This window comes from Nuphar pumila, chromosome 13 (assembly GCF_984573655.1).
Source record: "Nuphar pumila chromosome 13, dmNupPumi1.hap1.1, whole genome shotgun sequence".
NCBI lineage: Eukaryota > Viridiplantae > Streptophyta > Magnoliopsida > Nymphaeales > Nymphaeaceae > Nuphar > Nuphar pumila.
The window spans coordinates 73,972,935-73,995,819 of record NC_143261.1 but is presented as its reverse complement, the minus strand read 5'-3'; the positions used below and the strand labels follow the sequence as shown (position 1 = coordinate 73,995,819).

Genomic DNA, 22,885 nt, shown 5'->3' with positions numbered 1-22,885 from the left:
GTGTCCGACTCGTGTCAGACACATGCCCCGCACGTGTCGGACACGAGTCAGGGTCTGCCCCCTGTGTCGGACCCGGATCCGGGCTGGATCCGAGCTCGAGCCGACCCGCGCCCTGGCTTCTCGATTTCTCGAGAAGCCGGTGTCCTTAAAAGGACACAGTGTCTCGGGCGAGGGGCAAAACCCTCGCCCCTTCTCTCTCATCGGCTCCGCCCCTCCTCACGCCGCTGCCGCCGGCGATCGGAGACGCCGACGAGCGATTCCGTCCGTCCGGCCTCCCTGACGACCGGCGATTCTCCCCCTTTGAGCTCCGGTGAGTCCCCGATCGCTGCCCCTTCTCTCTCCTCTGCTCCGATCTCTCTCCCCTCACGTTGCCGCCGGCGATCAGAGACGCCGGCGAGTGTTTTCGTCCGGCAGCCTCCCCGACGACTGACGATCTTCGCTGCCGACCCTCCACCCTCCCTGCTGCTGGAGATCGAAGTCCTCGACCACCTTTCGGCCTTCGTCAGTCTTCGGTTGCCGGCGATCGACGCAGGCGGCCACCTTTCCTCGGTCCGGCAGGTTTCCCGACGGCGCTGGCACCTGCGTCCCTCCCCTCAGTTGCCGGCAGCTTGCTGCCAGCTTCCTCAACCACCAGCGACCACGTTCTTCCCCCTCTTTGGGCTGTGAGGGCGGTGACCTCCGACGACCTGCCGATCAGCGCCATCGACCTCGAGCAACCGGTGACAGCCTTCCAGCTTCGGCAACACCACCACCCTCCGTCCGGTAGCCCTCGATCTTCCGGCCTGGCGACTCCCCTGATCTTGGAGGTATAACCCTCCTCTCTCTCTCTTCTGTGTGCAGGATGGATCGACAGGGGGGATGAGCCCCCTGTCATCATTGTCGGTTGGCAGGGGGCTAAACCCCCCTGCCTCCCTTTATTCTTGGTCGACAGGGGGCTGGGCCCCCTGTCGTTGGCTCTTCTTGACAGGGGGTTTCGCCCCCTGTCACTCTTTTTGCTGTTGGACGACAGGGGGAGGGGGGCTGAGCCCCCTGTCGCCTCTTGTTTTGGCAGGGGGTTACCCCTCTGCCTTTTTGCTCTTGGTCGACAGGGGGAGGGGGGCTGAGCCCCCTGTCACTCTCCCTGTTTGCTGTGGGTCGACAGGGGGGCTGAGCCCCCTGTCGCCTTTTGTTTTGGCAGGGGGTTACCTCCCCTGCCTCTTTGCTGTTGGTCGACAGGGGGGCTGAGCCCCCTGTTGCTTCTTGCTGGCAGGGGGTTACCCCCCCTTGCCTTTTTGCTGTGGGTCGGTAGGGGGACTGAGCCCCCTGCCTTCCTTTTTGAGGATTTGTCGACAGGGGGCTCTGTCCCCCTGTCTTTGCTTTTGTTTTTCGGCAGGGGGCTTCACCCCCTGCTCTTCTGTTGCTCCTCGGCAGGGGGCGGAGCCCCCCTGCTCTTCTGTTGCTCCTCGGCAGGGGGTTCTGTTCCCCTGCCTCTTGCATTGAGCCGGCAGGGGGCGGGCCCCCTGCCTCCTGCATTGTGCCAGCAGGGGGCGAAGCCCCCCTGATTTCTTGTTTTCGAGCAGGGGCTTGCCCCCTGCATCTTTGCTGTTTTTCGGCAAGGGGCTTTGCCCCCTTGCCTTGTTCTTGCTACCAGCGGGGGGTTGCGCCCCTGTCTCTTGTTCTGTCAGGGGGTGTTTCCCCCCCTGCCTTGTTGTAGCAGGTGTGGCAGGGAGCCCTTGCTCCCTCCCCTGCCTTTCCTTGTGCTAGCAGACAGGGAGCTCCTGCTCCCTGCTTCTGCTATTGTTGTCAAGCAGGGCTGAGGCCCCTGCCTCTGGCACCCTTGTCTGCAGGATGCAAAGCTCATGCCTCTGACTTCTGCAGGCAGGAGACCTGGCTGTGTTTGCTTCTCTTTTCTTATATGGCATATACTAATGTTCTAAGATCTCCAGGTTGAACGGTGGATCCGGCTCGCCCTCTGTTGCTCAAGCTCTTGCTTGCCTACGCTGCATGCGTACGAGGACCCGCAACCCCTTAAGGTAGGGGATTCTTGCGTGAAAGGACAATGAACTGATAAATGCTAAAATAAGGAAGATAAGTAAAAGAGGACGATATATGTATACGTATAATGTATATATGTATGTCTTTACCTTCAAGGACGCGGTTTCGCGATCCTTGTCCTCTTTACTTTCCTGCACTTTCCTTTCTGTCGCCGCCGCGCTATATGTGCCTAGGCTTTTCATTCATGTCTTTACATTCCATGTCTTTAACTCAAGGACGCGGTTTCGCGATCTTTGTCCTCTTTACTTTTCCGCACTTTACTTTCATGCTGCCCCGCGCTTTGCGCTTTGGCATTTACTTGCTTATGTCTGCCTTGTTCTCCAGGATGTAGATCCTGGTCCTTCTTTACGTTCTTGCACTTTACTTCCTGCATTTATTTGTTGCCCCGCGCTTTATGCGCCATGACCTTGCTCCTGCTTTACTTCTCGCGCTTTACCTTCCTGTGCTGTCGTGCTGCTCTTGCCCTTATCTTTTGTATGCGTTTGTCTTTACCTTGTTGCCGCACTTCGTGCATATGCCTTGCTCATTATGTATTCCATTGTTGTCGTATGCTTCTTTACTTGTTTACGCTTAGCGATCTATCGAGGTGTAACCCCATGCCTCGTGAGTCGTCCTTTACACTTGCGTAGTCAGTATAGGATCTCTTACCTCACGCGTTGCTTGCGTAGTTGCCTGCTTGTGCGTTACGATGATCAAGGTATGATCTCATACCTCGTGTGGAGCTTTAGCGTTCTGCCCTCGCGGTGCGGCTTCGCCCCCGAGGTGCGGCTTCGCCCCCGAGGCTTGTCCCTCGTCGTACCTTTGTATTAGTATGTGCATGAGTTTGCCTCTTGTCAGCTTGCACTCTCTGAGTGCAACTTCGAGTGCGTAGTGTATATCGTCTCACTTGGCTTACAAGCCACGACACACACTTATTCACTTCAGTTCTCAAAAGACATCGTCTTAGGTGCAAACCTATTTTCAAGATGTATAGCTTGTAAAACAGAGGTAGCGGTCGGACCTCCCAAATTGATGTATTTGTGATAGATGTGTTACAACCTTAGTTTGCCTATTCGATACGACTTAGATAACCTTATTTAGGATCCTGTGCACGAATAGAGGTGGGGATCCTAGCAAGGTACTTGCGTCATCACTAGACCGGCGTTACCTCACCTCTGATGCGAGACCTAGTTTTAGGCTTTCTGGTTCAACCATGATTGTAGCGCCTTCCTTCGTGAAGGTATTGCTGGATCTCTTATAAGAGATCCATGTTCTTCCTCTTGTAGTTATACCTTTAGTTACGTACGATATGTTTGGACTACGAAGAGAAGGACAAGAGGTTTATAGTAACCTCTAAGCGTGTATTGACACATTAAGCTAATCCTGTTATGTTGCTTTCGCCTAATAGGCAGATTGCTCGCGATTGTCTAAAGGACCCGAGCACGATCAGTTGGAACTGGAATGAGTTCACTGCAGACTTCTATAAAGTAGAAGCATTGGGATTTCCTGCGAGAGATCCATACCCCTTTCATCGTAGGTGTACTTTTGAACATGTACGTTGCGTACTACGATGAGTAAGATGAGAGGTCTATGTCGGCCTCGAACATGCAATGGCATGTGTTTGAGATCACAAGAGTGATGTTTCTACCCTCACTGAGGATTGACCCCCCCTTTTTATCGTGATTGTATATGTGAATAGTTACGATGCGTACTGCTGTGAGTAAGATGTGAATTGTGTGCTTGCCTCAAACGCGCAATGGCGCGTATAACTCACCTAAATAATAATCATGCGCCTTCACAGGCAAGATGCTCGATTGGGTTGAAAGACCAGAGCATGAGAATGGGACGACGGTTAAGAAACCCTCCGTCGTGCTCATTCGGGACGGTTCATCAAGAGAGAGGATGGATGGTACAAAACTCCGATGGACAGTCATATATGGCAATCTCGGGCAAAGATCCGACCATCCCCAGTCATCGAAGGTTAGGGGAAATCCTTTGGGCCACTTCTGCAGAAGTACGGATGCGCATCCATTGGGCCTTTGTTGCCTTTGGGGATTTACTCTCTTGGTCACAGACCGTCCCCTTAGGAAGCGGACTCAGTCAGTCATTCGGGGTATAATAAAATACATAGCATAATGGACCCCCGAATCGATCTCAGTTGTTTCTACGTTTTGCCTTGTGCGTACCCACAATGACCTGCTCAGTTATGAGACAAGATATAACTTATACACATGATCATGAGATATGCATGTTGTGACGTACATTGCTTGCTTACTTGTTAGCTCGGTAGTTAGGTATGCTACTCGTTGAGCTAGGTACGCCTGTCGAGGCGTTACCCTTGTTGGTTATACTGCTTACGCAGTTCTTTGCTTGGTGATAACTAGCTTCTCATACTAGTCGATTGCTTATCCTGTGTAGCTTACAGATTGCTTGTGATGCAATAGCTTGTGCCTCACGATTAATGTAGCTGCTGGCCGATAGGCTGAACCATATAATGTTACTTGTATTTATTACGAATGTTGTTATGAATACCTGTCTTATGCAATTGCTTTTGCTTGGCTGGTGGATAGAGTTAGTTACTCTTCACCTATTATATTTGTGAGATGGCTATAGTTGTCTGTTCAGCACTCTGATCCTTCCTGCTCTTTTTTTTACGTAGCTGTTTGCTTTAGTAGAGCTTTGCTTACTCCACAATACATATGGTTAGATCTGCTAGTCTTGCTTGTTTCTGCTTGAGCTAGTGTTTATCTTACTTATTGCAGCTTCTGCTCTTTCTTGTCCTTTGCACCCCTACTAGTCTGTTGTGTGACTGACTCATTTTCATGGGCAGGTGGTGAACAGGTCGAAACAGCTTGCGATGGCATGATGACGCGATGCATTCAAGGCAGTGCCCTTTCCTAACGTTGCGCTCTTGGGGATACTGTTGATTGATGCAGTATAAGGTTTCTTTGAAAGCATCTCTTTTGATTATAACTCGGGATTTCTAAAACTGTATTACCAAAATGTGGTTCTTCTTTTCATTTCAATAAAATATATATTTGAACTGCAAATCGGTTTGTAAGGGGGAATCTGCTTTTTGGTTGTAATGTGCCCAAAGTCTAGGGACTTGTTGTTTTGAACCTGATCTTCCGCTGAACTTTTGTTTTAAACTTTGATAAATGATTGATTTCAAAGCTTCCAACCTTTTTCATAAAAGGTTTCAAGTCCACGATTTTGGGGCGTTACACGTTCCCCCTTCTCCAGCCCTCTCTAAGAGAGTTCCCATCTTTCCATTTTGTTTTTTTCCAAAATTTTAGAAACTCTTAAACTTGACTTTTCTTCAACACTTTCCAATTCTTTTAAAACTCATTCTTAATACTTCTTAAACCTTCTTAGGTAAGTAGGAGGACTCTTTTAAGAAGTCCTACTTAGCCCTAAACCAAAATTCGTAATTAATATTAATTAATTATTAATTAATTAAAATTATCTAAAAACTTCCAGAAACAACCAAATTAATCCAGAAGGTTTCTCAACCTTATTAAACCTCAAATTAAAGCTTTATATTGAATTTAAAGCTGAAAAATTCATGGGGGTTGGATTTGGATCTGAATCAAAAAATCCAAACCCATACCCAAAACAAAAATGGATCAAGATCTGGATTAAATCCATATTTAAGTAGGTCTTAAATAAGATCCAAATCCATAATAATTCGGACCATAGGCATTGGACCCAACCCGATCCAACTCCGGATCCGTTTTGACAAACTGCAAAATTTTTAGAAAAATGCTATTTTTGAACCAACCATAGCCTGAATGAAGGAAAATAAAATTTTGTTGCACTCAGAATTCCGAGACGCATCCAACGACATATTACACGAATATCAAACTTTGAATTTCGCTAAAAAATAACTCGAATTTTGTTTGAATTTCGCTTGAATTGAAAAGTCGAAAATAAAACTCTTTCTTACTCCTCAATTGGCTCGTTACGACCTTGTCGATGGAACTTGGTCCAAGCCCAAACTCAAAGACATCAGTCTAAAAACCGAGCCCCAAATAAATTTTTTCTCAGACTTAGCCAAATTTTCGAAAAACCAGAAAGATGACTAAGTATGAAAATACGTGTAACGCCCCAAAATTTGAACCCAAACTTTTGAGGAAACTTTTTTTTTAATTTATAACAGCGGAAACAATCATTTTATTGGGTTAAGCATTTAGGCACATTATAAGAGTGATCAAGCAACATCATTAAATTTATTCCAAATAGATTTATGACATCAGAGTTCCAAATAACATGAATAATAATAGATTGAAATTTAATCTGAGATGTTCCGAGAACACAATAAACCAAACATCTTGATCAACACCCCATCCCACAGCCACTCATGATATTCTATTCTTCACCTGAAAAATGATAAATTTATAGGAATTAGACTACAACTGTCTAAGTAGGTAATTACTGTGAATTTGACAAATATACTAAGTAAGAAGTATGCAAGGGATTTGTTTAATTACAGGCAATAAGGCATGACCCTAAGCATAGCATGAGAATATGAACATAACTAAACTACTACACATTGCCAATTTAAGTTTCTAACTAGTATATATGAACACTAACATGATCAAATCAATAATCACAGGAATAAAGAATTTAATTTATGCTAAGTTAACTAATGACAGGTAAAAACGCAAAGTAAATAACATAAACTGAAGTATTACCACAACAACCTCTAGAATCTAACTAACATATGTGAACAATAGCAGACTCAAATCAAACTCACGAATATACTGAATTTATTTTTATGTTAATTTAAACAATCGCATGCTAAAAGTAACTATTAACATGTTAAAGTGCAAACCTGTCAATTCCCCGCTCAACTGATGTACACAAAATGTTTTTAGTTAGTGTTTTTCTTTAATTATCCCACGAGTACACGCAGGTCAAGACAACCATTTCAGAAGAGAACATTCGGGGGTTCATTATTCATTGGTGTTTTATTAACCCGAACATTCTAACTGAAACTGTAAATCCTAAGAGAGCGGCCAGCGATCGAGAGAACCTCTCAAATGTGTAAAACCAAAACAAGATGCATCCCTAATTTCTGCAGAAGAACATGAAGCTACCACCTAAGACACATTTGGTAGTCCGGGTCCCCTAACTCCGAGAACTAGGGACCAACGAGCCACTTTCGTTCGAAGCCAGAAACACATGTCCTCGGAGTTTTGTACCACCTACCCTCTCCAAGGTAAGCCAAAACCTGAGTGGGTTGATATTTTATTTATTTATTTATTCCAAAATTCTGAGGTGTTCTCCCAAAATTAATTTATTACTACCTTAATACTAGATCCCCAACCTTTGTATAAGCCAATTATTGTCTATTTGATTACACAGACCCACTCAGAGTACTCTGGTACCTTTAAACCAGTCAAGCACGGATGCCCCAATACCTTTAAACCAGTCAAACACGGTGCACACATATCCAAGTTAAACATATACCTCCATTCAATCCGCACACATTTATGACTAATGCCTGCCTTAATTCACATGTTCATGTTGCATGCAAGCTTTAATGAAATATACACTTTAATTAAGCATGTGAATATGTCGAGTAATGACGCATGTGCCAAACCCATCAAATTAATGTATGCACATGCATAAAATGCGGTCTTGAAATAATGATTTGATTCAACGTAGTACATCTAATACGGAAAGTAAAACATCTTATTCTTTCCATGCAAAAGGCTGAATATATTATAGACAGCAAATATGAAAAATTATAGGTATTACTGCAAGTTCCTAGGCTAGTTCAACTTTCTCTTATGCTCTCAATTGGGCATAGTGTCATACATGGAACCTGTATGCATGCTTAAACTGTATTTAAAATACACCCTTACAACACAAGATTTTTTTTGAGAACATAGGACCCAGCTGACCTGATCGGCTGGGTCTTGCACACAGCCAAACCCACCCAGCCGACCCAGTCGGCTGGGGCTGACTGCCCCACCACGGCTCAGCACACACAAATAATTTTAAACTAATTTTTTTTGATACAGATGGAATCTGCCAGCACTTGGCAAGTGCTGCCAGATTCCACAGGGACTGGGTATTGCCCAGCCGAGCCCAACTCGGCTGGGCTGCCAGTTGGCTCGGCCTGTCAGGCCAGCCGAACTGGGTTCGGCTGGTCTGACAGCCAACCCAACCAAACGTAGGTTATAATTTTTTTTTTCTTTCATTGCCAGCACCTGGCTAGCTAAGCCAAAACCCCAGCCCAGCCGACTGGCCCAGTCGACCCAGTCAGCTGGGGCTGACGGCACCCGGCTTAGCCGACTGTGGTCTGCTGAGGCCCAACACAGCAAACAGTGGATTTTTTTTTGTTTACATGTATATATGAGTTTTCTTAATGACAGCACACCAACACAGACAGAAATAAACTGTCATGACCTCGGGTATGCTTAATGCACTAAGAACAAAGCCCCAATATGCATGTACATGAAATTTTTGCATAAAACACACATGGATAGATCAAGTATACATCAGATTCAATAAGTTACACAAACTGGTTATGCAATAAATATCATTTGTTATCATAAACAAACATGCAGCCACGTTATGGAATTCACATGCACTAATAATCCCTTTTTTTCATAAAAATCGGCAATACTAGCATGCACATACATAAGAAACTCTATTTTTCATGGGTCAAAAATTCTGTTTTAATGTAAAAACACATCTACACATGGGTTATTCCACAATAACATACAAGAAAACGAAAATACATGGATTCCATCCATGGATCTTTAGAGTAAATGTCCGAATTTACTCTCCCACATGGTTTTACACTAAAATACTTCATGAAAATCGAATCCATGTTCTTTATCCTTACTTAAATTAAAAGAAAGACCCGTACCTTGCAAGAGAATAAAAAAAAAATCAATGGTGGAAAAGCTTGGAGCTGGAAAAATGGCTTCTTCTTCCTCCTCCTCCTCTCTCTCTCTCTATTTCCCTCTTTTCTTCCTCTTTCTTTCTTTTTCCCCCTTTTTTTTTTCTTTACTAAATAGATGAGAGAGAGGGGGTGACGCCCCCCTATCTCCAGCTCACTCTCTCTCTTGAGAGAGTTTCCAAAAATTTTGGAAACTCCCTCTCTAAGGTAGTTTCCAATTTTTTTTGAAATTCTACCAAATGTTGACTTTCCCCTTTTCTTTTATGAATTCTAACTTTCCTAAAACTCTTTTAGGTAAAGCATAGAGACTCTTTTAGAGAGTCCCACTGAGCCCAACAATTAAATTTCATAATTGATATTAATTAAATAATTATTAATTATTAATTAATAAAAATTATTTATAACTTTTCAAAAATAACCAAATTAACCCTAAAGGCTTTATAACTATAATTATCCTCAAAATAAAACTTTAAATTGAATTTAAAGCTAGGAAAAACATTGGGCATGGATTTAGATTCGGATCCGGATCCAAGATCCAAACCCTTACTCCTAACAAAAATGGATCCAAATTTGGACCCAAACCAGATTTTAAGTAGGACCCAAAACCATACAAATTCGTATCATGGCCCTTGGATCCAGTCTGATCCAATCCTGGATCCGTTTCGATAAACCGCTCTTTTAAAAAAAAATTTTTGGGCCAACCGTAGCCTGAATCAAGGAAAATAAAGTACTGTTGTGCTCAGAATTCTGAGACGCATTCGACGGTATATAACACACATATGAAATTCCAATTTTCGTCCGAAATTATCGTGAATTTCGCTTGAATTTAAAGGTCGAAAATAAAACTCTCTATCACGTTTTGATTGGCTTGCCTCGACTTTGTCGATGAGACCTGGGTCAAATATGGACTCAAATATATCAGTCTAAAAATTAAGCCTCAAACGATTTTTCCCTCAGACTTAGACAAATTTTTGAAAATCTCAAGAAATGTCTAAGTACCAAAAATACGCAATCTTACACTGCTGAACTTCCTTTTTGGTTCTGTTTGTGGAGGCTTTCCTTTATTTTTAGGATTGTGCCAACAATTCGCCTTGATATGCCCCCTTTTGTTACAAAGAAAGCAAGTGGGGATAGATCTTTGTCCCTGAGCATGGGTCAACATATTTGGAGTAGGAAGCAATCCACGTCCTCCGTGTCCATTTCACCCTTATCCCCCTCGCCCCTGTCCTCGACCATAAGTTACCCCTGTGGCAAAAGCTTCTTTAGAATTTGTATAAGCGTGGTTTTCTTCAGAAAAGCCTTTCAGAGTCATTTCATATTGAATTAATTTAGCTCGCAACTCATCAAAAGTATGAAGAGAAGGCAAGCACAGTAGTGAAGTGACAATCATATTATAATCAGATCCCAGTCCACTCAGAGTTTGTTGCACTATATCACTATCGTTCACTGCACATCCTATAACTGCAAGTTGGTCTGTGATAGTCTTCATCTTGTTTAGATATTCCATGATGGTCATGGAGTCTTTTCTCAGCAGCTGAAATTCCCTCTGAGAAAAACCATCATTGCCTATGAAACTTGTGAATACGTCTGAACCAATCTCTCCCAAAGTTGCATGGTTGTACAATTGTCAGGGATTGCAACAAGAACCTCTTGAGATAATGTAGAGGTAATGTATGCAACTACTGATTGGTCTTTCCTTTCCCCGTTGAGATATTCTGCATTTTTGACATACACAATTGAAGTTGCCCCTTTATCATCTTTCTCTTCTCTCGTAACAAATTCTAGCGGGGCTGGAGTTCCATCCAGATGACCTAAGAGACCTTGGCTCCTTATAAAAGGAATGATTTGTCTCTTCCAAATCAAGAAGTTTGAGGTGGTTAACTTTTCGGAAACAAGCTGATTGAGGAAACTCGAAGGAAGACTCGATTGAGAAGAATGAGAATCCATGATTGAAAGAAGAAATTTTAACAAAGATATTCACGAAGTGCCCAATATATTGCCAGAGAAGTTTGCTGGTCGGCCCTTTTTTTTTTTCCAAAGCTGGGCAACCTTTAAGAAACTAGCGATCAGAAACTTTCAGATTCAAAAGGAGAACCAGATCTAAAATTTTCCTTGTTATATTTATAAGGCTTGTGATTGACGCAATAAGAAGTTCTAAACAACACACGTTGAACAAAATTTAAAACTGATTGTGTTTTCAGACAAAATGCAGATGGGTATGATGTGGACAGAGGGCAGAATGCTATATGAATATTAGATGTGACAACAAGAAGAAATAGACTGTAGACGCTTGATAGATTAGACTCAGATTGAAATCTGATGTCAAATATCAAGTTTGAACAGTATATGAAAAAAACATCAATCAAAAACTTAATATTTCAGATCTGATGCAACTTCACGCTCAGATCTGAATATTTTGGTTCAAGTGAAAAAATGAGAATGCGTAGAGGTGGAGTATTTCAGATCTGGTGCAGAAGCACGATCAGATCTGAATATTCCAGACGAAGAAGATGAGTCGATTTTAGGGATTCACGTGAAACTAGGGATTCACGTGAAACGTGATCCTTCTAGACAAGAATAAGAAATAAGGTAGTTTTAGAGATTCATGTGAGACGTGATGATTTTAGGGATTCACGTGAGACGTGATGATTTTAGGGATTCACGTGAGACGTGAATCATCCAGACAGAAAAAAATAAGACTTACGAAAAGAAGAGATAGAAGAAATAAGGAACCCCTCTTGATTGAAACAGTCAGGTCACACCTTTTGGAAGCCGCTTCAAACCCTAGGTGGATCTCGGTTCTGATACCATATGAGATTTTTCACTAGAATCTGTTTTGTGAGAAAGAGAAAAGAAGAGGAGAAGAGGGGCTGCGGCTGTCACGATTTCAATAATGAAATCGTGACCTAGAACATGTATTTATATGTTTTGATATACAATATGGGTCCGGGTCTGGTATAATGTCCATACCCGGCATAATATCCAGACCCAGAATACATTGTACAGTCGTTATGACATATGTAATATACAAAACACTACTTTTTCACTTAGTAGTTGTAGCCTCTATTAGAAATTGGCCTATATTACCAAATGGATGTCAAGAATTCCTTAATGAAAATTTAGTTGAGTAAGTTTATATTAGAGGCACCTCTTGGTGTGAACATTCCTAAGGGAAAAATATTTCATTTGAACAAGACACTATATGGTCTAAAACAAGCACCAAAAGCATGGTATGACAAGTTTATTGGTTTTAGTTTTTGTTTGATTGACACATCTTTATTTGTTAAGAAAACTGATGTAGGTATTGTTGTTCTCCTCTTATATGTGAATGACATGATTATCACAGGAGGAGACAAACAAAGGAGTTGAAAATATTAAAAAATTGTTAAAAAACAATTTTGAAATGACTAATTTGAGTTTCTTAATATACTTTTTTAGGGATTGAAGTTTCTTATTCTCCTAGACGGTATTTGTCTCGGTCTAAATTTGCTTATGATATTATTTTTAGGTCTGAAATCACTGATGATAAGAGAGTAGATACTTCTGAGGTTGTCAATATTAAGATGAGAATCGATGATGGAGAACCTCTTGAAGATCCAACACAACTAGTCAATTTCAACATGCTCCTACTGTTTACATGGGAGTCATTCTATGAATTATTAGATATATTAAAACTTATATTTCTACAGGCCTCTTCTTGTCTTCTTCATCTAAATTAGATTTAATTGCTTATATTGATGTTGATTGGGGAGGTGATTCCAATAACAAATACTCAATTATGAATTTTTGTGTATTTTTAGGTGAATCCCTAATTTTGTAGAGGTACAAGAAGCAACAAAATGTCTCTCTGTCGTCCACGGAAGTTGAATATCAGGCTATGACTAGAGGTGATCTAGCTAAGGAGATTGCTGGTAGATATAAAAATTCAAGTAATAGGAGCTTCAAAAATGTGTTGTGACAATAACAAATACTCAATTATGAATTTTTGTGTATTTTTAGGTGAATCCCTAATTTTGTAGAGGTACAAGAAGCAACAAAATGTCTCTCTGTCATCCACGGAAGTTGAATATCAGGCTATGACTAGAGGTGATCTAGCTAAGGAGATTGTTGGTAGATATGAAAATTCAAGTAATAGGAGTTTCAAAAATGTGTTGTGACAACAAAAAGGCGGTTTACATTGCTAGCAACCGTACGTTTCACGAGCACACCAAACATATCGAGATGGATTGTCACTATGTACGAGAGGAGTATCTACGTGACAATATTGATCTGCCTTATGTTATATCAAAGTACCAATTGACAGACTTCTTCACCAAACCTCTCTTAGCTTTTAGGTTTCAGTTCCTTTTAGACAAACTTTCACTCATTATATCGTAAGTTTGAGGGGGAGTGTTAAAATGTACATATATATATATTATATTTATCTATATGTGTACATACTTGTGTATGTAAAAATATTGAGTATACATATATACATATATATAAATGTATTATATATTTTATTTTATTGTAATTTTAGTTCTTTTTATTTATTTATTTAATTTTTTTAATTTTTTGGTCAACACAAATGTTGACGAAATATAGTTGTTGGACTAGCCCCAACAGTTGTATTGGGTTCCCTTCTCTTGTATAAAAAGGGGTTAAACCCTTCTTTGTAAAGTATGCGTCTTGCATACTTGGCATTAATAAAATATTATTTTTTTATAAGAGCCTTCTTTTGTGTGTGTGCCTTTTGTGGGTTTTGTGATTGTCCATTTTGTATCCATTGGTGGACATTCTTGTTTGTGTTTAAAGGCTCTCATTTCCTTGCATCTTTGTCATCATCTTTAAGTACCTCTTTCACACCATTAACTTTTCTGGTGAAGATGAGTTGTAATTTGGAGGTAGATTTATCCACAAGATGTCATAGTTCCTTTGTAAAAGGACAATAACAACCTCTTTTTCTGCCATGATATGAGATGGAGAGAAGAAAAGGGTTGGAAGAAACAAAGAAGAAAGAATGTATTGCACCAAAATTTGTCACCATGAACACTTAAAGATTATAAGCACCACAAACACTTGAAGGCTTCAATCACGAGCACTACGAGCACTTGAAGAAAACAAGAGAGCCTTCAAACACAAGCAATTCCTTTAGAATTAAGAGCCAATGACTCTAATACCATGTAATGAAATGGACTTCAAGAGTGCAAGAGATCGCAAAGCCATTATGGCACTCACAATTAAACCAAATGCATACACACAATTAAAATAATAATTTTATTCATAAAAAGAATGCACGCAAAATGTGTAACACTTGCTTTTTAAAAAAAGGTTTTGGATCCAGGACTGAATCCAACCCGGATCCAGATCCATTTCCCCCCGTGTTCTTATTTAAACCCCCGCTGGGGATTTTCTTTTAAAAGAAAATGAAACCCCCCTGCGTTCCTCTCTCTCTCTCCCTCGACTCGCTGCAACCCCCGACCCTCTCGTCGGTAGGGCCCGATCCCCCTACGCTCCTTGCTCTCTCTCTCTCTCTCTCCCCGAGCTTTTCCCCAACGCACCCTCTCTCCCCCCTCGGCACTCCAGATTGTCGCCGGCGGAACCCGAGCCCCTCCTCTCTCTCGACTTCGCCCGAGTCACGTCGGCGCACGACCCTGACCCGCCTCAGTCATGCCGACGCACCTTTGGAGCTCCCCTCATGCCAGAATCCAGATACTTTTGCACGTCGACGCAACCCCCCGACTCCCTTATGACAAAACACTTTTAGCTCACCCCATCGGCGTAGCGGACGTGGCACACACACCAAGGCATAAGTCTTTAAAGACCTACGCTCAGAATCGTTCGCAAGTTCGACCATCTTCGAGGTAAGGGAAAGTTGCACGAAAAACAAAGAAAGGACAATGCTAAAACTTGTAAATGAATATATATATATATATATATATATATATATATATATATGCTTTTAACTCAAGGATGCAGTTTTGCGATCCTTGTCCTTTTTTTTTTTTGCTTTATGTCATTTACTTTGCCACAATGTTTTTATGTGTACAGGCTCATGCTTACGCATTTATTTAGCTTGATGTGTGATTTCGCACATCGAGCCTTACTTTATGTCATTTACTTTGCCGCTGTGCTATCATGTGCACGGGCTACTGCTTACGCATTTATTTGGTCGAGGTACAGTTTCGTACCTCGTGCACTACTTACACATTTATTTAGCTGAGGTATAGTTTTGTACCTCGTGCACTGCTTATGCATATATTTAGTCGAGGTACAATTTTATACCTCGTGCACTGCTTACGCATTTATTTAGCCGATGTACGATTTCGTACATCGTGCATTGCTTATGCATTTTTTAGTCGAGGTACAATTTTGTACCTCACGCACTGCTTACACATTTATTTAGTTGAGGTACGATTTCGTACCTCGTTCTCTTATGCATTATTTAGCTCGATGTGCGGTTTTGCACATCGAGTCTTGCTTTATACATTGCCGTCACACTGTAATGTGCACATGCCTGCGTTATGTAATATATATATTATACGTACATATATACAATTTCGTAAGGTATGCAATCGCGTACTCTTCCTTATCCTGTATCATGCTTGCTCTTTATAAAAGACACGGATTTGCGCATGTGCGCTAAAACTTGAAAGACAAGGAATTTCTTGCGTGAATCCAGCATTCAAATATGCGTAGTTTTAAAAAACAAATTCGAATACTTGAGGGTTACCTAATTGCAACTAAGTTTTCCCAAACCGGCACAATAGGAAGAAGTGTTTACAAACTTCAACTTAATATCCGTTATGACCCGGATACCCCCGGTTGGGAGCTTGGGAATGTGATTGGGCGAGGTTTCTTATACCCCTTTTATCGTAAGTAGTATCGTGAGACATGCACAACATGTTGATACTATGGTAATTGGATGAGAGATTCGTGGCGATCTCATAACGTGCAAATTGCACAATGATATAAAAGTGGTTTAAAATACCAGAACATATCAAATTAAACTAAAATTGTTACATCATTTCTTTCATCACACAATTAAGTTGGGGTTTCTTTTTGAGAAATCGATACCCTTCTCATCGTAGCGATATTATCAGACATGCACGGCATGTAAAAACCAGTTAAAAAAAAAAATTTAAGATCGGACCCGGATCGGGTCCAGACCCGACCCGGATCCAACCTGTGCCAGCCCCTCGAAAACCCTTTTCGAGGGGACTGACAGCCCACAGCAGGGGGCTTCTCCGGCGACACAGGGGGCGGGCCCTGTGTGCGCCCCCTCCCTATTAAAAGACGAGAAGGGAGAGGGGAGGGCCTACGAGCCTCCCCCGACCTCCCGACTCTCTCTCTCATCTCTCGTCTCTCTCCCCTCTGCTCTCTCTTCCCCCGACTCTATCTCTCTCTCTTTGCCGACGCCGGCCAACCCCCTTCACGGCGCCACCCTCTCCGACGAACCCCCCTTCACGGCAGCCCAGGTAGCCCCCTCCTTTTCCCCCCTCTTTTTCCCCCCCCTGATTCGCCGGAAGGCCGGCAGGTGGCCGGCGGCCCCAGCCGAGCCTTCCTCCTTTTTTTTCACGGCACGCAAGGGGCTCCGCCCCCTTGCCTTCCTCTTATCTCGACAGGCAAGGGGCTCCGCCCCCTTGCCTTCCTTTTTTTCGACAAGCAAGGGGGCTCCGCCCCCCTTGCTTTCCTCTTCTTAGCAGGCAGGGGGCGGAGCCCCCTGCCCTTTTAATTTTCTGGCAGGGCCATGGCCCCTGCCCTTCCCTTTCCACGTAGGGGCCGATGGCCCCTACCCTTCTTCTTAAGAGAGGAGGCAGGAGCCGAAGGCTCCTGCCCCACCCCTCGGAAACCAAGCAGGGGCCATTTGGCCCCTGCCCCTCTTTTAACCGACAGGGGCCAGAGGCCTCTGTCTCTTTTTCTGTCGAGCAAGGGCTCGGCAGGGGCCTTTGGCCCCTGCACTCCCCTACCTCCTCTCCTATTGAGCCGCAGGGGGGGCCTTTGGCCCCTGCGCTCCCTCCTCCCTACTCGTTCCATTGGCAGGGGCCATCGGCCCCTGCCCCTTTCTTTTAAGAAGGCTGGCAGGAGCCGAGGGCTCCTGCCCCTCTTAAAAAACCCAGCAAGGGCCTCCCTCCTTTTAAAGACTTAGCAGGGGCCAAAGACCCCTGCCCCTCTTACTATTATCGCGGCAGGGGCCGATGGCCCCTGCCCTCCTTTAGATATCTGGCAGGGGCTTCTTTTTCTTGCCATAGACTCAGTGTATTCGGGAGGAATACCTATTCCTCTTTCCACCCGATATGTTTTGGGAAAACCCTTGATCTGGGGCAAGACCAAGTTGTTGGGTAATAGGTTCCTTTGTGAAACCCATTTACCAAAACCAGTGTCGTGACTTACATAGCACCCAGACACTGCATCATCGGATGTCAGATTCGAGAAAATCACATGCCTTATGTTGGCAAGATTGTGTGTCATTTCGAAAGATTTGATATGTTAAAATAGTTTTTAAAAACATTATATCTTTGCGAAACACACTCCCGAGGCTCCTATTAAGGACCTGTATCCCTTTTCTCGTAAGTGTACTTCTTAAACATGCGAGACATGTTAGTACTACGACGATTGGATGAGAGAGTCTTATGACCTCGATTAATGCTTAGTGCAGGTTGTTGAAAACACATATAAGAGTGGGATCGCCTTCATAGGCAAGATGCTCGTTTCGGTCTAATGGGCCAGAGCATGAAGAATGAGGCAACGGCTAAGAAACCCCGTCGCGCTCAATTCATCCTTGCTTCGTCAAGAGAGAGGACGAAGGATACCAACTCCGATAGACAGTCCATTTATGGCTTTCAAAAAGGGCAAAAGACCCGTTTTTCCCCAGTCATCGGAGGATAGGGGGAGGGGGGAGGGATAGGGGCTACATAAGTTAGCCTAACACTTCTGCAGAAGTTGGATGCATCCCTATCAGGCCTTGAGGACTTACTCTCTCGACCATCGGTCGTCTCCATAGGAATAGGATTCAGTCAGACAACCGAGGTATATTAAAATACTTAACATAATGAACACTCGGCTTGGACTCGACTGTTTCGACTCACGTGCCATGTATGTACCCGCATGGCTGGTTATCAAGTAATAACTAAATTGAGCATGCACACCCTTTTTCAGTTTGTTGTACTTAGCTTATTCCTCCAGTCTATCTGCTTAGTTTGCTCGTTACTACCTGCTGCATAAATTATCTATGCCTAATTTAGTTCTTTCTGTCTTTGTACTCTCCTGCTAGTTTTTCGCAAAACTAACCCATCTTATGGGTACAGGTGACGATTAGGTGCATCAGGCGATGGCGCGACTGCGAGATGATTTAAGGATCCACTGTTTCTGCTCGTAGTTCTTCTCCTGGACATTTTGGTTTTTGATACGGTTTTCCCTTGAGGAAACCAAATTTTGTACAAACTTGATACTCTCTTTAAATAGAAGAAATGGTTTCCTAAGTATTATTGCAGATCGTCCATGGTAAATCTTTGTTTTCTCGCTAACGTGCCCAAGGTTGTCAAACCTGCCCTCTTTCTTTTAAAAGAAATCGTTTCCGCTGATTTTAGAAATAAACTCTGTAAAGAAAAGGAATTTCCCAACTATTTCAAGGAAATTATAAGGTTCGAAATTTTGGGGCGTTACACGGCATGTTAGTACTACGATGATTGGATGATAGATTTATGGTAACCTCGAAGCATGCAAAATGCATATTGTTGAAATCACATAAATAGTGATGATTGCCTTCACAGGCAAGATGCTCGAGTTGGTTTGAAAGAACAGAGCATGTAAAATAGGTCGTCAGTTAAAATAGAACCTGACGTATCCATTCGCCTCTTTGGTTTCGTCAAGGGAGAGGATAAAATGATACAAAAACTCCGATGGATAGGTTGTTAACAACCACCCCTAGAGCAAATGACTCGGTGTCCTCAGTCATCGGAGTTAGGGGACGGGGCTACCAAACATTATCCTAGGTGGTAGATCCCATGGACTTCTACATAAGTTGGATGCATCCCTTGCCACGAATGCCTCTGAAAATTTTTCTCTCAGTCACTGACCGTCTCCTTATGAACGAACTCAGCTAGCTGATCAAAGTATAAAAAATACATAGCATAACAAACCTTCAGACAGTCTCAGTTTCTACGTTTCTCCTGTGCATACCTTCAAGACAGCTAATATCGAAACAAAGTTATCATGTTTATTTTACTTATTTTGATTTGCACACTGCGAAAGGAACAATGTATATATTAGTTTGGATTCTGAATTTTGTTAGCATGCTCATTATGCTTATTTTGCTCACTCTTTGGAGACATCTGGTAATATTGGAACGATACAGAAACAAGATTAACATGCTTATTTTTACTTATGTTAAATTGCATATCATGTATACAATAAAACATCTGTTAGTTTTGTTCTAAATTGTTATACTTGTGCACCTAGCAGTTTTTCATGAAACTGACCTGTCTTATGAGTACAGGTGATGATTAGGTCGGTACGACAAACGATGGCACAATGACGTGATGATATCAAGATAAGACTCTTTTCCTGATGTTTCGCTTCTGAAGACATTTTCGTAACTTGGTATAAGGGTTTCTTTGAAATCTCACTTTTCGTATAAACTTCAAAATCTCGTTTTGAATATCTTTATTTTCAATGAATATACAAAGTTACAAATCCGTTGTGTAAAGCAAATGTTCGCAAGTAATGTGCTCAAGGTCCGTTGACTTATTATTTTAAAACACCATTTTCCACTGAATTGCTATTTAAAACTTTGATAAAGGAATGATTACAAGGCTTTCAAAATTTTCCTAAAAAGTTACTAAGTCCGGGATTTTGGGAACGTTACATAATGCATTACATAAAGAGAGACTTATGTCCCATATATATACACACACACAAAACAAGAGGGCCAAAACTAGTCATTAGAGTTCGTAACGGCTAGAATAGCTAGCGGTTAGGAGCTCCTAACTGCTAGTTTGACCAAAAGTAAAAGATGCCCCCAGCAAGGGCAGTTAAAATACAAAAAAGTAAACGAAAAGAACCTAAATGCATTAATATATATATATATATATATATATATATATATATATATATATTGTACATGCATCTGTATAAATCTTCAGTTTCATCATGCCACTTGTTTGATGAAACCCTACAGATTCTGTCAGTGTATAACACAGGCTGTATGCCTGTTTCATACATTTCTCTATGAGGAATAATACATCTAAAGTATCACATCTAATATTTATGGCAGGTATTCTTAGACATGTATATACACTTATTACACAGTTAAAATTTTCCCTAATTTGGATATCTATCCAACTTGTAAATTGCATCGTTAAAGTTTTTGACAATTTACTGCAGTCAAATTGGCACTGAATTTTAGAATGTTTTGTTTTGCTTGTAGATGGTGTTCTAATGCCTTCATGGTTCGATATTTATGAGATACCAATTACTACTGTAAGTTGCAAATGTTTTAGCTTTCTTGAATTTCTATTTTTCTGCCAAACTGTATATGATTTTATGGGTGCACTTAATAAAACAGACCAGTCTGTGTTTATCTATCATGTAATGGTACTTCCCAGATATGATGTGTATCGGTTTTCATGATGCTTTTTGGTTTCATGTTTGTAACCTTTAATAGGCATGACTGTCAACAATAAACAATCAGTTTAAAGACAGTTTCAGTTCAGTGGGAAGTTTGAATGGTGGCACTCTGAATGCATGACAATCATAATGACAAGCATTCATCAGTATCTACCTGTGCATTCCATTCAATGACTTGTAGGCACAACCATCTCAGCATGAAACTAGTTTGAGGGACACTTGTAGCAAAGCCACCTTCAATGATCAAAGCCTAAAACTAGCAACCCTCAATCCAGTCAACTAAAATAGACTACAAGCCAGCTTTCAAGAGGAGAAACCAGTGGAGAAGTCAAACCACATCATTACTCAATCAACAAATTTAGTAGTACTTGGTTCCAAGATTCATGGTTGCGTTCTTAGTAATATAGAGAAGGCAGAGAAGACTTATCCAAACTGCAATTAAATTTCAGAGAAGCCTAGCAGCTGCTCTAGATCTATTTTTCGTATGTTTTATGATGAACGGTTTCAAGCACACAAGCAGTTGAAGTAGATGGCTAGTCAAGAGTGAATTGTGTTGTGCTAGTTTGAGCAGCCCAAATTCAGCAACCCACAAATGTAAAATAAGGGAAAATTGATAGGAATGTTGCTGATAAACAGATGAAGAGCAGGTGAATGTAGGATTATCATATTGTTCCAAATTCCAATATCCTATAACCAAAAGTGAGGGTTTCATAGGAAACTTTAAAGAGGGAAACACGTGGACAATAATATGACAATGGCCGTGAAGAAACAACTTAAATAATAGGACACATACATGCCATATATCTTTATCCTTTATCAAAATAATTCACCATTCCTCTCTATCAAATGTATTTTTCTTTGTTTTTCTTAGTTAGATCTGTGAAACCTTCTCTAAACTATGGCCTTTAATGATTTGTGTGGCAATGGGAAGGCCTGTGTTGAGACTAAGAGGTTTTTAGTTAAAAGTTTTTCTAAACTAGAGGTTATTTGAATTTAATGTGTAATGAGGGACTTGAGTGTAATTTATTTCTTTGGACTCTCTATTTAATATAGAGATTAGCCCTAATCTAAAGTGTTGAGTTCTCTTTTCTACACAGCCGTCTCTCTCTCTCTCTGCCTCAGTTTCTGTATTTGTTTTCAGATCTTCTACATGGTATCAAAGTGGTAGATCTCGGGAGCGTGATCGATCTACACCAACGAAAAAAAAAACCAAATAAAACTAAAAGGGGTGGAAACAGGTGTGCTGCTCGTTCTTTTCTTTGTTCTTGATGACAGATCTGTGACACGATGATTGTGTGTCATTAAGATCTGGATATGACAAGTTTCTTTTTGGTTGCGCGAGAAAAAAAACAAACGTAAGTTTCTGGCTGTCGTGATTTATATGGGAGCAACTGTCGTGATTTCTATGCTTCTGCATGAGCATATTATCGTGGGTCGTGAATCTGGGTGCCGAGTTCTCCTTAAAATCTATTTGGGTGTTTGATTTCAGACGTGATTCCCTGCTGTGTCGTGATTTTTTTTTCAGCTGTAACATGCTGTCGTTGGGCGTGAATCTGGGTGCCGAGTTCTTCTCAGATCTTATTTGGTTGTTCATTTTTAGAACATAAATATCAGCAATCGTGATTCTTGCAGTGTCGTGACTTTTTTTTTCAGTCGTAACATGAGTGATGTGAAAAACAGAATGTTAATATCAGTTTTCTGTTCGGGGAAGCAACAGGCTGTGTCGTGAATTTTTTTTTTCAGTCGTAACATGAGTGCTGTGAAAACTGAATGTTAATATCAATTTTTTTTTGTTCGTGGAAGCAGCATGCGTGATTCCCTGCTGTGTGGAAACATATGTTGTTTGTGGGAAGCTTTTAATTAGTACTGCTGCTGGTCGTAGTATTGGCTGATGTGTGATTGTACCACACACTATTGTCTGGGTCACTTGTCTCCTGTTAAGATTTCATTTTTGGTGTGGCAGCCTGTGTAGTCGTGGACTTGTCTGACGTGTGATTATAACACACGCTGTTCATGTGAGTAAGTCTGATTTTGTGTTGAAGCTGAATTAGGATTCAATATTCAGTATGGGTGAAACTTCGAAATGTGATTCCAAAATTGAGCATATTGGGGAGTATAAGGCTTTTGCAAATCCCTTCTCATATGGTTCCTCTATAAGGTTGAATGAAACTAACTATGCCAGGTGGTCCAGAACTTTTATGATGTCGGTATCTGGACATCATAGAAAACATATTTTGTTGGAAGATGAACCTAATGAAAAGGTTGGAAAATACGTTACTTGGGACGAAGATAATAACATAGTTATGTCATGGATCATGAATAGTGTCGAACCCCATATTGCAGATGGTT

At 41.7% G+C, this 22,885-nt stretch overlaps 1 protein-coding gene across 2 annotated transcripts in view; it reads left to right on the top strand.

Annotated features, from left to right (window-relative positions):
* LOC149818712 (putative carboxylesterase Os04g0669500) overlaps nucleotides 1-22,885 on the top strand; it is an 88,247-nt gene that overhangs the window by 18,596 nt on the left and 46,766 nt on the right. For both annotated transcript variants that reach the window (XR_016427352.1, XM_089985502.1), the window contains exon 2: nucleotides 20,337-20,389. Coding sequence is in view for 1 of the 2 variants with exons in the window: in XM_089985502.1 (XP_089841628.1) it covers nucleotides 20,337-20,389 (53 nt within the window). In the remaining variant the exon portion in view is untranslated. The remainder of the gene's footprint in view (nucleotides 1-20,336; nucleotides 20,390-22,885) is intronic.